Source organism: Aulostomus chinensis, chromosome 21 (genome assembly GCF_037954235.1).
Source record: "Aulostomus chinensis isolate RoL2024-O1b breed Wild chromosome 21, RoL_Achi_v1.0, whole genome shotgun sequence".
NCBI classification, from domain to species: Eukaryota; Metazoa; Chordata; class Actinopteri; order Syngnathiformes; family Aulostomidae; genus Aulostomus; species Aulostomus chinensis.
Window position 1 is genome coordinate 13,969,802 of NC_141340.1, and position 15,199 is coordinate 13,985,000.

The 15,199-nt window shown below is 40.4% G+C and overlaps 1 protein-coding gene across 11 annotated transcripts in view; it reads right to left on the bottom strand.

Annotated features, from left to right (window-relative positions):
- Positions 1 to 15,199, bottom strand: part of phldb2b (pleckstrin homology-like domain, family B, member 2b) — a 42,576-nt gene that overhangs the window by 24,031 nt on the left and 3,346 nt on the right. For 8 of the 11 annotated variants that reach the window (XM_086191155.1, XM_086191156.1, XM_086191154.1 and 5 more), the window contains exons 2-6: positions 8,814 to 8,870; positions 8,561 to 8,684; positions 6,990 to 7,088; positions 6,762 to 6,845; positions 648 to 767 (exon numbers count right to left, since the gene is read on the bottom strand). In XM_086191155.1, the coding sequence (XP_086047281.1) occupies positions 648 to 767; positions 6,762 to 6,845; positions 6,990 to 7,088; positions 8,561 to 8,684; positions 8,814 to 8,870 (484 nt within the window). Of the gene's footprint in view, positions 1 to 647; positions 768 to 3,263; positions 3,379 to 4,482; positions 4,707 to 6,761; positions 6,846 to 6,989; positions 7,089 to 8,560; positions 8,685 to 8,813; positions 8,871 to 15,199 lie in introns of those variants that run through there. The other 3 variants (XM_086191162.1, XM_086191163.1, XM_086191161.1) reach the window with 3 other exon arrangements.

Here is a 15,199-nt window from a genome sequence, read left to right on the forward strand (position 1 = left end):
TCCAAGGGGAGTGAGAACTAGAGAGAGACCTAAAATTGTCACAGGGACGTGTGCAAGAGAGAAGGTGCGGATCTGTTCACCAGAAAATTCTCTGATGTGTGTCATATTATTTATTACTGAAACTTCTCTTTAAAGCATCGAAAACACCCTCCCATCAGGGCCCAGAGTGGGTTTTCTTAACCAGCTACACTGGTTCTGTTTGTTCCGGCCATAGACATACTCAACAGTATGTGTGTCTGATTCTGAGAATTCTGCAGCACAAACTCAGCTGTGTCTACGGCGTTGAGGTCAGTTTTAATTTCAATCAATAAACTCTATCTTCACAGACATATCTGGTGTGTTTCAGGCTTAATCTAACATCTCCAATAAACATGAAGCTCATTAACACTCAGCTGCAGAACTGAACTCTGATGAACTACTACAGTCATGAAATAAAAAAAGGGTACTCCCCTTTCAAATGATGCCATTGTACAAAGGCAACCACTTTTACAGTTATGTGTGCTTAAGAAAAAGGAGGGAGGGGAAAGCAGAGATATAGTTGTAGCAGACAAAAAGACAAGAGGGACACAGATCAAGTGCAGTTCAGGGGTCAGAGAAAGGGTTTACAAGTGATGACTTTGTTTGTTTGTGTGTTTGTGTGTGTGTACCTGTATTGTAGGCTAAAGCAGACACAGGGCTCTTTTGGGGCAGCATATTCTTCATTCTGCTTGCTTCCTCGGGATGGTTGAACCGGAAGAAATAGGACTTACCCAGACACAAGGAATAACCTGGAGAGGACACACATGAGCACAGAATATACTGAGCGAGATGGAGGGTGAGTGATTATGCACTGATATGAAGTTGCGTACAGAGAGCAGAATACAGCTTTAGACCAGGACTATTTTTTACTGTCAGCCAGACACACTTGCATGCAGCCACCCATTCCAGACCGCAGTGTTTGCTCTGGCCATCAATTAGGCTGAGAGGGCCAGGTATTAAACAAGACGTCAGGGTCACAACCTCTGCAATACACACAGCCAGCCACAGCTGTCCAAATACTTCTGAAGAAAAAGGAGAGGGATGGTGGTGTCTTCCTGCAGACCGATGCAGGAAAATTAAGAACAGAGAGAGAGAGCGATAACGGGTAAGAAAGAAAAGAAAATCACATGGCTGACCAATAAAAGCTCTAATCTCATTCATCTTTCTTTACTATGTCTTCCCTCACACACGCACACCAATGTCTGTCTTCAAAGCTACATCCCTGAGGGGAGAGGGTTTAGGTAAGCATTACAGTAAACCTCTACAATGTAAGTATGTGTGTTAAAGGCTAAACACACACACACACACACACACACACACACACACACCCAAAGCTCAATTTCAGATACATCAGATTCCTTGGACTTTAAGTCACATAAAACCACTGATGCAGGAGAGGGATAATGAGAGGATGAATGGAAAAAGTCCAAATGGAAAATGTCATACTCCTTTTATTTCTCTTCTTTCTCACTCACATCACTCTTCTTCCCCCTTTTATCCCTCACTTGCCTCAACTTAATGTCGGGTTTCATAAACATCTCTGTCGAAAAGTTGTGTTAGGTGCCGAATTTGAAGTTTTAGTTTTACTAAAAGAGGTCAAGTCTGTCTAGACGTTGCCTTAGAGTTCCTAAAGAACAGATTTTTGCCTTCAAAGCTGTAATTTCTCAGGATAAGCAGGGTGAGTGCAGTGATGAGGTGGGGTTACCACACAACAAAAATACAGCAAGAAATGTTGAGTCTACACAGCTGGATTGAACTCCTCAAATATATACTTGGGTAAACACTATCTTGCAGGTGTCATTGCAAACTGTGAGGAAGTGGCATCAAGAGAGCAAAAACAAAAGATGTGTGAGAGGGTAAAGAAACACAAATACACAGATAACCATGGTGGTTAGCTAGCGTGAGCAAGATCTAGTAATAATAACATGTCTTTCTCATGGAATAATAAATATAAATGTCTTAGAAATGTGGGCCTATTCTGAATAAACATGTCCTGTATCAGTGTCTGCCTTCTGACTCAGTAACTCAGTATTTAGCCTCACAGCAAACACAAAGGCATGCAGATACACAGTAGCGTGCACACAAACACACAATTTGCCAGCAGCAAACTCTTGTAAAAATCTAATTTCCTACCCTCAATAACCTCGCCATGTGCCACTTTTATTAAAGTGTGTCGTGCTGATTTGTTCACAACCCATCTACCCCTCCGCTCATTCTAATTTCCTCTCATCTCCTAAGCTAACAAATAACTACTAGCTAATCCTTTCCCCCTTCCAACCTCTGGATAAACAAATACTTGCACTCTGTGAAAGAGAAGCAAAGGCAAGGAAATAAAACCTGTAAACTCTTTCTTCACTTGCTTGACTGAGTGCCCAGATCCAAAACTGTCCAACTTACTGTAAGTGCTCATACACAGATTATATGTACAGCTACATTCTAAATAACATTTACATAAACACAATGACCATTTCCCTCTTAATATACACAAAGTCACACCATCCACAGCAGAGCACATGCAATTTCATTTAACAAACAAATTGAATTTGCCTCTCATGTTGAAGCATATGGCCCTTAACATACTCAGTTAAGACCCTCTCCAACAACAGCAAAAACTTGAAATTAGCCTGTTTATACATTTATAGGATAATTTAAAGTTTGCAATCTACAAAGTCAGACCTCAGAGTCTTTGAGGACCCAGATGTAGGAGCTGGATCACGTCTGGAGTCAATTGCTATCCCCATGTAGATCTGGGTGAGCCAAAACTACGCACTTACCACAATGTTATAGGATGGGAAACTAAAACTATTTCTCTATTTGGTTAACATCAGTGGAGGAATTACCAAATTAAGACCATGTGGTTAGAATGAAAAATAAACCAATTACTTAAGATCTAGTGTCAAACGTGCTCAAAAGAAACTAATTTATCCCTCAATTGGTCAGGTTTGCCATGTAATTACAGACACATAAATAAGTAAAGTCAGACATGCAATTTACACAAATGTATAAAAACTTTCAATTTGTTGCTATGGACCTGAGCAGCTGCATGGTACTGGATCCTGGAAAAGACGCATGCAACAGGATCCCTGTGGGAGTATGAATTGGCCTCAAAACCACAAATTATCCACAAGGGTCCATCGGTAACATCATAAAAATAACAAGCTGGTCTTTCTCAAGGGGGTCAGTCTAGATTAGGCCAGTCACACCTCTCACCTTTCACCGCCTCACTCTCTCTCTTTCTTACTCACCAGCTCCTCACCAGGAGGCTTCAGAGATATGTTCCCTCTGTTTTATCTCAAACCAACAAAGCATCAATCCCTCATCGAACCACAGCACAGGTGGGACAATAACAACAGGTATATGCTATAAACAAACACGAATCTATGTGTTACAACTGGAATAAAGGTCCCAAAGACTACTAGAGAGACAGAACAGAAAGATAAAAATGCTAAATGGAGAAAAATTGAGTAATAGCCCATATGCACTCGAGGCTATTGTGAGGAAGAAACTATAACTCTCAAGACAATGAGCCAGGTTTTGTTTTCAGCTAGGAATCCAGTCTTCATAACCTCGGGCGAGTTCTCTTTGTCACATGAAGTCACACTCGCCTGTGAACTTGTCAGCTAATTTATGACCTCAAGGCATCTCCATGATTTTCATCAAAAGGTGCAGGAAATCTTCTTCAACCACAAAGTTGAGGTGAGAGCTTCTAATGTTTGCCTGTTCATAAGGTACGTATCAATCAGTAGCACTTATTCACACCTGATGACATAAAAAACCCACAAAGAACAGGCAAGAGAAAATAAAAAAAACAGATGTGCATCACTGCACTGAGTTTGAATTTCCCTTTATCAATGATTACAAATGGGACATCAGGATTTTTTTTTTTAATTTTCCATGGAGAATCTATAAAGTCAGCTGATGACAAAATGCTACTTTTGCAACAAACAGATAATGGTGAGATTTAGAAATTGATTATTGAGAACATGTCCCAACCTGTTCTGGTAAGCATGTGAGACTCATTTAAAGAGTAGGTTCATTGAACACAAGGCAGAGGGGGCAGAGAGCGTGAAGACATATATAGAGTACAATCATTATTTTTCAATACATCTGATGTACAAACTCTCTGAAGCCAGTCAGGTCACACAAAGAAGCAGAAAAAAACCCAATGCCTACGTGAGGATGAATGGCTTTCAATGATTAGATGAGGGATGCTTTTAATACACCACTTACGGACAGACCAGCTACTAGCTAACAGTCCCAAAATTTAATGATATTGCGAAGTGTTAGTGAATAAGCAACGTTAGGTAAACGCTACAACGGCCTTTTATACAGGCAAATAATTAAATAAGAATGTAAAATGACATAACAATTAACCAGTAAGTTAAGTAAAGGAGCGTCAAAAATGTACTTTGGTAAATTTAGACTTGTTAAAGAAGCTAATAGCTAATAAACCATGTTACTAACCTTTTCCGTCCCATTCAATGAGAACATATGTCAAAAGAGGAGGATTCTCTTCTTAATTTGTGCTATTTATATCTATAAAACTAAAATAAAAAATAAAGGTCTAAAAAAAAAAGTCATTACACTCAAGCTGGTTTCTCTGGTGTTGTTTGCCTCCCTCATCAGCGGTGAGACGACCCCTCGGCCATCTCGGCTCCTCGGTGTGAGTGGAAGAAAGTTCACTGATTTACCGTCGTCTCAGTTTGGACTGTACCAACTTCGTATTTAAGGGGGTGCAGCCTCTTGTTTATGAGAAAAAGGGGATGAGTAAAACTGCCTATAATTACTGGACGTTTATAGTATTAAAGCAGCAACGAAGCGAAAAGAAACACGGTTGTAATTCACTGCAGAATACGCACTCACAAACCGTGAAAACGCCTCCACCCCCATGTGCAGTTGGTAGAGACGAAGGTTGTTGAAGAGTGAGGTATTCTGTGTCCGCCCCCTTCAGCTTTTCTTTGTCCATCTACCTATTTTTCGTCTCCCCTTAACATACCTCGAAGCAATGTAACCCTAAACCATGTCAACATAAAACTGGCTGCGTGATTCCATTTAAACTTTTTTTTCCACCGAATAAATGATTAAATTGACTTCAAAGCTCACAGCAGCTCCATTGAAGTGGTTGTAAAGAGATTAGATTTTTGCCAGACAGTCTGCCTGGCAACAGACATGGTAGAAAGATAAGAGGTTAAAAAAGAAGATATAAACCGAAAAATGCTTTATCAGGTAATTCAGCAAAAAAAATGAAGGGGAACTTTACCCTTTAAATAGATGAGATCTTGAGATTGTTTTGGTTTTGATCGGATTCTGTGCTGCTGCTGGCATTTTTAATGTGACATAAACCTTATTGGCAGACACCCTGTGATGATTATATGTGTGGACATGAGAGAGAGCGAGACAGAGAGAGACAGACAGATGTCTGGCAGTTCCATTTTCTTTTGTATGTGACTCGCAGAATGCTGGGAGATTACAGCTAAGACTCACATCCTATTGCAATGTAAATAAAAACACTGAGGTATTAAAAAATTGAGCTTTGTGGTAGCTTACTTGCAGAATTAGCAGCAACAATATGTAACAACTTGTTTTGTTTTTTTTCCCTGTTACTCAATTTGCAATATTTATTTCTCCTAGTTATTATCCAGTTTGAAAACATTACTACTCTACAAGTGACTTCCAGCTTTTCCTGTGAGTTCAGAGTGAAACTGATGTGAATCCAGGTCAAGCTCCGAAGTCCCAAAAAGAGAAGAGATCACTTCCTAAACACAGTTAATCATCTACAGACTGCCTTGTAATATATGTGTGTGGCTGCAGTAACTCAACCCAGAGCATCTAAAGCATAAAAAAGATGGTTGCTTTCTCTCCATAATTTTCTAAATTCCCTTTTCCTCCACCCTTACTACTACTTGACAACACCCTGGTGGCCTGGATTGCATTGCAAGACGATGTCAATATTTGAATCAGCCAGACACAGTGGGAAGATAAAGAGTCCTGTCAATATTTAACTGAGAGTAACCAGGCTGCATTGGAGACCTGGAAAAGCAGAGGAAGAGGTGTAAACAGAAAAGAAGTTGAAGGAAAAGTCAGTGAATCATCGCTGAAATAATGGAGAGGAAATGGAAGTAAAACAGAGTGGAATGTAAAACTTACAGACAGAAATTCAAGAGAAAAGTTTAATTCAGTGGATGAAGGGCAAAGAACAAACTAGGGTGGTAAAAATGGGGGGAAAATAAAGATGAAAAAACAAACAAACAAACAAACAAACAAAAAGACTTAAACATGAGGGATGTGACTTTTTGTCTACTATAGCAGAGAAGAGCATGTGCTACAGTTGCTGGAAGCTGTGACTCATTGTAGCTGCTCGCTGTTCCAAACCACAATGAATTAAATCCAACCAGAGCCACACACACACACACACACACACACACACACACACATACAGTACACATGCACTCAAATACACTTCATCATGAAAAACATAGACAAACATGAGCAAATGCACCCACAACTTCACATACTCTCCCTCTTTCCCACACACACACACACACACACACAGACACACACACACACGCACGTTGAAAATACACATGCTGATTTGTTCCTATATCTCCTATATTCAGCTTTGTGCTTTCTTGTCCAGCAGGTGGCAATATATCAAAACTTGTTTTCCCCAGGTTTGCTCAATCAAAATAAACAGTCACTGCATTTTGCAGTGAGATAGAAAAGATGAGATAAAACGGTTGTACCTTGAGTGAGCGGAGTGGGCACAGTGACCTGGACTCCATCTAGGCTGCAGAGGTGACCACAGGGGTCCAGCGTCACCACCCCTCCTATGTAAGAGATAATGATAAGAACAGTTATATTTTTTGGAAATCTTTGAAAAATCTGTTTTTTTTTAGTAATATAATTCTGTTCATTCAGATGCATGAAAATATCACCTATTCATGTCACAGAGAGTTAGAAGAGAAAACTACCTTCATTGATGATGAGACAGTGTTCCGCCTCGATGCCGGGCCCCTGGATAGTGATATCCTGAGGAACTGGGGCGTCTTCTCTGCCTATACGGGTCACTCCTGAAGGATCAAGTCATACGTGTGTGATAATATGTGGGGTAAAAATTGTGTCCTAGTCATTGCATAGAGCATGTGTGAGTCTGACCTCCCAGAATACGGAAAAAACCACAGCAAATGGTAAAAACAACAATAAAAACATACATACATATGTATATGTATATGTATATAAATACATATGTGTGTGTGTGTGGGGGGGGGTGTTACTATATGGGTGGTCTGTGACACATAGGGGTAGATTTAGAATAGATCTTAAATTGGTACTCTTTTTCAGTAGATGCATTGTAGAGAAAAATAGAACCTTAGCCTCCCAAAAATGGCTTGTTAACATATTTGGCATTCCTCACCAAAATGAAAGGGCCTGTCAAGCTGAGATATCAGGGAAACATGAGACATCATTTCTAAATGTTACCTTTAAAGTGTTTGTTGCAATATGACCATTTACACTGGTGTGCGATACGTTTTTACAAAAACGCTTATATTGTGTTATTCTTCGCAGTTCCATTTTGATCGTGATATCAACTTGTGTGTGTGTGTGTGTGTGTGTGTGTGTGTGTGTGTGTGTGTGTGCTGCATGTGTGTGTGTTTGTGTGCTGCATGTGTGTGTGAGACTGAAGAGAGATGCAGCATTAAGGGAAAAGGGGAGCAGGGCACCTATGAGTTGCTGATGATAGAGAAACGATAAATAACTAAAATACGTCACAATTATGTCACCATCAGGAAGCGATGATCCTTGTGAGGAATTATCTGATCAATATTTAGAGGTGGTATTTGTTAGAGGTTTGAAACATCGACTGACAAAACTAAAACATTACTCATTTATGATAAGTTATGTTGACAGTCCATTAAGTTGTTTATCATATTAAAATACTGAAATATATATAGAAACACAATGAAACACTGAAAACAGTGTAAAGACCGAGAGATTAAATTCCTTATGATGGAAAAATTTAGTTCACATGACATCACTTTGGAACCATGGAACTGTTAATAGATAATAAATAATCAGTCATCAAGATTTGTCTTCTGCAGCCCACAAAGAGCTTTAACTGTTAAACCTTGTGCTCTGAAGTGTGTATCTATTTGTGTGTAGAAGTGTTGAGCTTTGTGTGTGTCTGTTTTTTGGTGTGTTTGTGTGTTCAGTCTCCTGCTTCTCCTTTAGGAGGAAGGTTTAGCTCATTCCTTCAACTTTGTGACTGAATACAAAGTATCACTTTCCTCCATTACATCATCCCATCTTCGCTCTCCAATAAGCATGGAAATGAAGCAACGAGTGGCTGGAAATGTGATAAATGGAAGAAGTAGCAGGGATTGGGAAGGGAGTGAAGCAGTCAGGGAGGGAAGGAAGGAAGGAAAGAAGGAAGGAAGGAGACCGTAAAAGACTGGTGTTCCTACAGGTGGTAGAACTATGGAAGAAGTGTTGAAGATGAATAATTACTGATCTGATAGTACTATTTCTCGACCCCGTGCGTTACCTTCTTTTAATGGCAGCAGAGTGATTGCCACGCTCAGCCTCCCACTGCCCAGGCTAACCAGATGAGGCGTGGCTGTCTGGACCTTCAACCCCTTCCCTGTGTCAATCAGGTCCAGAGGTGGAGACTGCAAACATCAGTCACAGTGGAAAGGTCAATATCACAATCTATTTGATCAATTATAATTAATTCTAATAGGAATATTTACAAATCTGGGTATGAGCAAGAATGTGCGTGTTTGTGTGTGTTATCTGACCTTAGGCTCCACTCTTGTGATCTGATCTGACTCAGGTTGGAACATCATCTCAGATTCCTGCAGATAAGAGCGAGAGTTAGGAGGTGAAACTTGTTTAGGCAACACACATAAAGTGCTTTTAAATGGTAATGTACATCCAGGTACACAGTAAAAAGAGCAAAAACATACAAGGGCAACACAATAAAGTACATATGTGATTATGTACATTGATATAGCTGCACTCGACTTCACACACATAGAGGAAAAACCAACTGTAGTTTAAATGCCCAGCTGCCACATGAGAAAAAACTCTGTGAAAGTGTTCCAAGGGGAAAATACCACTTGAGAGGAAAAACACACACACACACACACACACACACACACACACACACACACACACACACACACACACACACACACACACAAAACTCAAGCTGGTTGCAGTGGGAAGAACTGGTAGAAATGTTTCATGAAAATAGACTTCCCACGACATGTTTGATATAGCCTGTCCTCACGTTGCCTGTAACTTCAAATGGGGACTTGTTAAGGGACAAAAAGCATATTCCCCAAATATTTTCACGATTTCATTTTAGGGTGAAGACCAAAACCTGTATGATTAATGGACGAACCCTAAACGTCTGATAAGTTAAACTAATGTGGAGGTACAATAAATAAATGGTTTGTAGGGGGTGAATTTTTTTGAATATAAGTCATAGCATGATAAAGTAAAAATGTGTTCTCATACTGTATTTTTATGATGTGATAAACATGCACAATTATTTGTGCATAATTCATCAAATATTGAAAGACCAGAACAATTTGTATGCATGTGCAGCAGTCAGCAGTGGGTACCTCACTTGCAACTGACAGGCATTATCACACAGGGGGTTTTTGTTTACACAACCCCTCCACAAAGAACCTCAAGTTAAATGTTTTACACTTCTTTTTTTCTCAGTGGAGAAAGATAATCTCAGATGGATCCACCCATTCCGATGTTTGCTCCAAAACACCGAACTCAAGGAGTCAAAACAGGATGGGTGATGTCACACTTACTCCTAGCCTAGCCTAGCCTAGCCTAATTTATGCCTGTCCCTCACTTCACCATCTTTGCCAAACCCTATTAAGCTTGGCGCTCTAAAAACATGGCCTAAGCTGAAATGATTTTGTTTTTAGTTGCCGCATTGATGAATTGTGTGCATTACAGCCTTTTATTGTGTCACTGGAAAGCCACATTCAGGATCTAATCAATGAGGCATTAATCCGAACTCTGGTTCTGTCATTCAAACAGATAGAGCTGCTATTTGCTATTGCTAGCCCATAACTTGGGTAAACATAGATCAACTTAAAGCATTTAGCCCAGTCTACTTGGAGACAGTGGTAGCGCCTTCAGTTGGAATTAGGTTTAACAGCAGTACAGACTCATTGTAGTCATTTTTCATAGTTATTTATTAACATAATAGCACCTTTTATTGATTTTTGGGGAGTGCATTTTGAGGATCCAGGCCGCTTGCGTGATCCTTGGACCACATTTTGCCATATGTGTCCTGTCCTACACATTGAGGCTTTAAGTGAAATTGCATATGAAGCAGTGAGTAATCTCCGCAGAACCAGTTCAAGAGTTGACTTGTGTTAAAGGAAGAGAATGATAAAGTAGAATGGAAACTGAGTGAGATAAATGGAAACAAAATCATATCGTAAACACTGTCACATTCAGTGCCAAGGAGAACACCTGGAACCTTCAATCCAATAAATCAAAGGGTCTTGCTTGTTTATATTTGTGAGTGCGCAAACCCACACATTCCAAAGCATTCACAAAACTGGGAGGAGCAGAGAAGATTATAGCATACGGAAACCACATTTACCACTTTTCCTCCTTCTATCACCTTCCTCCTCTTGACTCTTCTTTTGCATATTCCTGTAATAATAACATTACTCCCAGAAAATAGGTTTTTCCCTTTAGAACCTGTTTGTTTTTATCTTTCACTCTCTATTTCCTTAAAGGTCCCTGCAAATCTCCCTATCTTTAGGCCTAGGGTATACAAATCACATTGACCACTTTTCCTCCTTCTATCACCTTCTTCATCTTCTCTCTCCTCTTTCATACTCTTGTAATATTCAACCTTATGCACATGAAACAGTTGGTACCTTTAGAACCTATTTCTTTTTTAATCTTTCGTTTTCTTCAAATATTTCTCCTTTCATTCTCATCCTCCTATCTATGGACATCGACTACTGCAACTTTCTCCTGGCAGGCCTCCCTGTATGAGCATCTAAACCTCTGCAGATGACCCAGAATGCAGTAGCATGACGGGTCTTTAACTTGCCCAAAACTGCACATCACCCCGCTGTTAATGTCTCTTCACTGGCTTCCACGTCCAGGTCCCTCATCCAGGTCTACGTTCCCTCTCCTCCACTACACTCTGCCTGTGAGAGACGGCTGGTGATCCTAGCTCAGCATGGCTCTAAATCTCTAGCTGGACTCTTCTCCTCTCTTGTCACCAAATGGTGGAATGAACCACCCAACTCCATTAGATCCACAGAGTCCTTTCTAGTTTTGAGAGACATTTGAACACTCAACTGTTCAGGGAACACCTAGGCGCTTAAATCTGACCCCTCTCCTCTTTGTCCTCGGGCAGAACGAGTCAGAAGGTTTAAAACCCTGCTGTTAGGGAATACTTAGCACTGACAGTGCTGAATATTGAATGTTGAAAGATATTGTTGATGTTGAATTATTGTTTCTTGTCAGTTGTGGCTAAATTATATCCATCCATTTTCCATCTTCCACTTATCCTGTTAAGTGTTGCGGGGGGGCTGGAGCCTATCCCATTAGCCTTCGGGTGAGAGGCCGGTTCACCCTGGACGGGTCACCAGTCCATCACAGGACCAACAAATAGAGACAGACAACCATTCACACTCACAGTCACACCTACGGTCAATTTAGAGTATCAATCAGCCTCGTCCCCTCTTGATGTCTTTGGACTGTGGGAGGAAGCTGGAGTACCAGAGAGAACCCACACAGGAACAGGGAGAACATGGAGACTCCACACAGAAATATCCCGTGCCCGAGCTGGGGCTCGAACCCAGAACCTTCTTGCTGGGAGGCCACAGTGCTGACCCCTGCACCACCGTGCCACCCTAAATATATTAAGAAAGAAAAGAAACAAACAACAAAACCCTGGCACTATTTCTGCCACTAGGTGACAGCACCTGCGGCCAATCAAACTTGAAGCACTTCGTCGTACTTACTAAAGCTTCCCATCCAGCCTAAATTCTTGCTTGTGTTGTACGTTGTTTGGACAAAAGTGTCTGCCAAATGAAATTTGTAGAATGTTAGACCTACTCCTGTCCTTTTATAATCTCACTGTCCTCTATTTTTACTATCTTTTCCCTGATTAGCAGTATAGGAAACACAATTCAAAGTAAGCTCAGAGCCACTTCCTCCAATTTAGCACCAACTTCCTTTCTGAAGTCACTTCCTGTGCTGCTTTAACACCCTTGCTGCTTTTACATCCACACAGAAACACTTCACAACCCAACCACCCGTATAACCCCTACACACACGCGCGCGCACACACACACACACACACACACACACACACACACACACACACACACACGCTTAAATAAAGTCACACATCAGCTCCTTTTGTTGAGGTGAAGATAGGGGCACCACATTCCTCTGAATCTCATTCTTCAATGCTGTAGACAAAGCAAACACACGTATGATGACATACTGGAAAAGGGCAGTGTTAAAGAGACCTGGTGAAGAATGACATTCTAGGGAGAGAACTATTCTCAAAATGACAAAATTATTCTTTTCTTTTTTCTCCTTTTATTTCCACCTTCTTCCATGTCTGTATGCATGCTCTCCCCTCATCTTTTACCAGGTGAGCACCATGTCTGGGCAGGTTGAGACAAGTCTGTGGACTTGTTTTGCTCCAGGTTAAACAGAGCAGTGTGACATTTAACCATCTACTTTTTAAATCACAGCTTTGGAGATAAATGACCAGACAGATCACATGACTGGTGGAAACAACATATATCGACGATATCTCATCCAACAGCCACTCATTATAACCACAGGAAAAGTCTTTCCTCACAAGTTCAAGTCAAATGTCAAAATTACGGATTGCTGATCTATTCACTCACATGTCTTTTCAGGTGCCTGATGAAGTCTGATGTGGCAGATCCAGCATGGTTTATCTTCAACATTGTGTGTAGATGCTCTTTTGTTTGTGCTTTGCATGAAAATTTTACAGCCAGAACTTGAGACAAATGGTGCAGGTGTGCTGCAGCTCGCCTTAGTTTTGATGCTGCAGTACCTTCGTGTCTGATGATGTTCAGCTTGCCAGTTAAGGCTCCAATGCTCTTCATATTAAGTTCGTTTATGAGTCAAGTCTCTGAGGAGGTATCCAAGTCGAGTCTGGAGACCCCATCTCTGCCTCTAGAAATTTGGAAATCTAATATCATCAAATGGGCGTCAGGAGGTAAGTTAGCGTGGTGGATGGGTCATACAAATTGGACGTCAGTGTAGGAGACTCGTGTTTTTCGTACAATCCTGTTTGGATGATCGTACCAAATTAAATCAGAAAAAGCTACGATTCGTCCTGTAACCTCAAACAACTGCTAAATGAACCGAGGGAGAATATGGCACTGGACTTAATGACAAATGACATATTTATTTCATTATATGGAAATGTGCTTATCAAAGGGTTGAAACTGACAGCATTTGGTTTTTTGGGTTTGAGGTCGACATAGAAAATACATGGTACACCAATGGACACACACATGATCATGGTATTTTAAAGACAGGTGAAGTTTTCACCAACATATCTCAGCACAGTGAGAAGACTAATAAGTGCTGGAATTGATTTGCTGCATTCTCATATTCTAAGAGATTATTTATGTATGTGTACTCATGTATGTGCTGAATGAATGTTGTGAAAAGTTCTTAGATGTTAGTTAACTTCATGCTGAAAGTCTAACATTGCCAGACTCGTCCCAGCTTTAATAATAAAAAACTTCATCTCAAGATGTGGTGTACAACTGAACAAGCCCTTTAAACAACAGCTCTTAAAACTCTTAACACCACAACTCAAGTATACAAGGATAAGAAAGTGAATGAACACAAAATTTCCTCTTTGATCACATCTGTAGTACAGCTGAGTCTCCCCCAGAATGCTTCATTTGGCCTGCATCTGGAGACAGACGTGGAGATAGCCAGGGAGGAACAGAAACATGGAGTGAAGGAGAAGAGTGATTGAAGAAAGAGCAAAAACTCATAAAACCTGAGGGGAAAGATCCAGCAATGTCCTGTTTCATCTCATCTTTATATTTTCTTCATCCTCATCTTTCATTTGTTTTCCCTCCACTTTTTGTATTTCCTTCCCATCTGTTCCTTTTCTGCTTCACTTACATTTTTGTTTCATTGTTTCTGTCTGTTCCTGTCTCATTCTGCATTCTCATGGCTTAGAACAAACCCAGCTGTTTGTAATGGTATTGATTTGCAAGTATTTTCTTTTTTCATCTATGCGTATTATTGTGCAATAAAAAATATATTTATGGGAGTATTCAACGTTGTGCGTCAGAATCATTCAATTTGTAAAACTTGATAGACTGTCGTCGATGCTGTGGGTGTCTTAATGGTATGAGTTGGGTCTGAAGGGTGCTTGCTTGGGGCGCATCGGTGCTTTTCAGTTCAGCACCCTCAACAGTGTTAGGGTATAATCCTCTTAGCCATAAATTGGTGATTGGTGCAGCCAAATTAGTGCACTCCTACAAAATGGATACAACTTGCAATACAAAAATATATATGTTAAAAACAAAAGATTTGTGCATTGCAGTGACATTTGGATGTGATGTGCGCCTGCCAATCGCAATAACACAGGCCACCGCTCTTAATCCTCCAGTTCAAGAGGACATTTGTGACCAATTTGAAGAAATTCAGTAAAAAAAAGAAAGCCATTCCTGTGATTTCAGGTGAGATGACAACAACCTTTGACCACCAAAATCTTTTCACTTCATCCTCAATTCCCAGTGGAAGTTTGTGCCATATTTGAAGACAGTCTGTCAAAGTGTTCTTGAGATATTGTACGTCTCTGGCGCTGAAGGATAAAAAGGGTCTTACTTTTGTCTGATTCCACCAATGCGCAATATGATGAGCTCAGAACATTAGCCTCATTGATGTGCGGCAACATTACGGAAATTGTTTTGGAAATCCATGACAGCAAGTGATGTCAAGAACATGTTTCTCAAGAGATGGAGCCCAGTGTTTGTGAGGCGAAAGTGGACAGAGAGTTTTCTAGACTCTTTCTTTTCATTTATTCGAATTTCATCAATTACATGTAAAGTATTTCCTTTATTTCTCTGTCTCTCCTGGTTGTTCATTTTGTCTCACGTTCTCCATC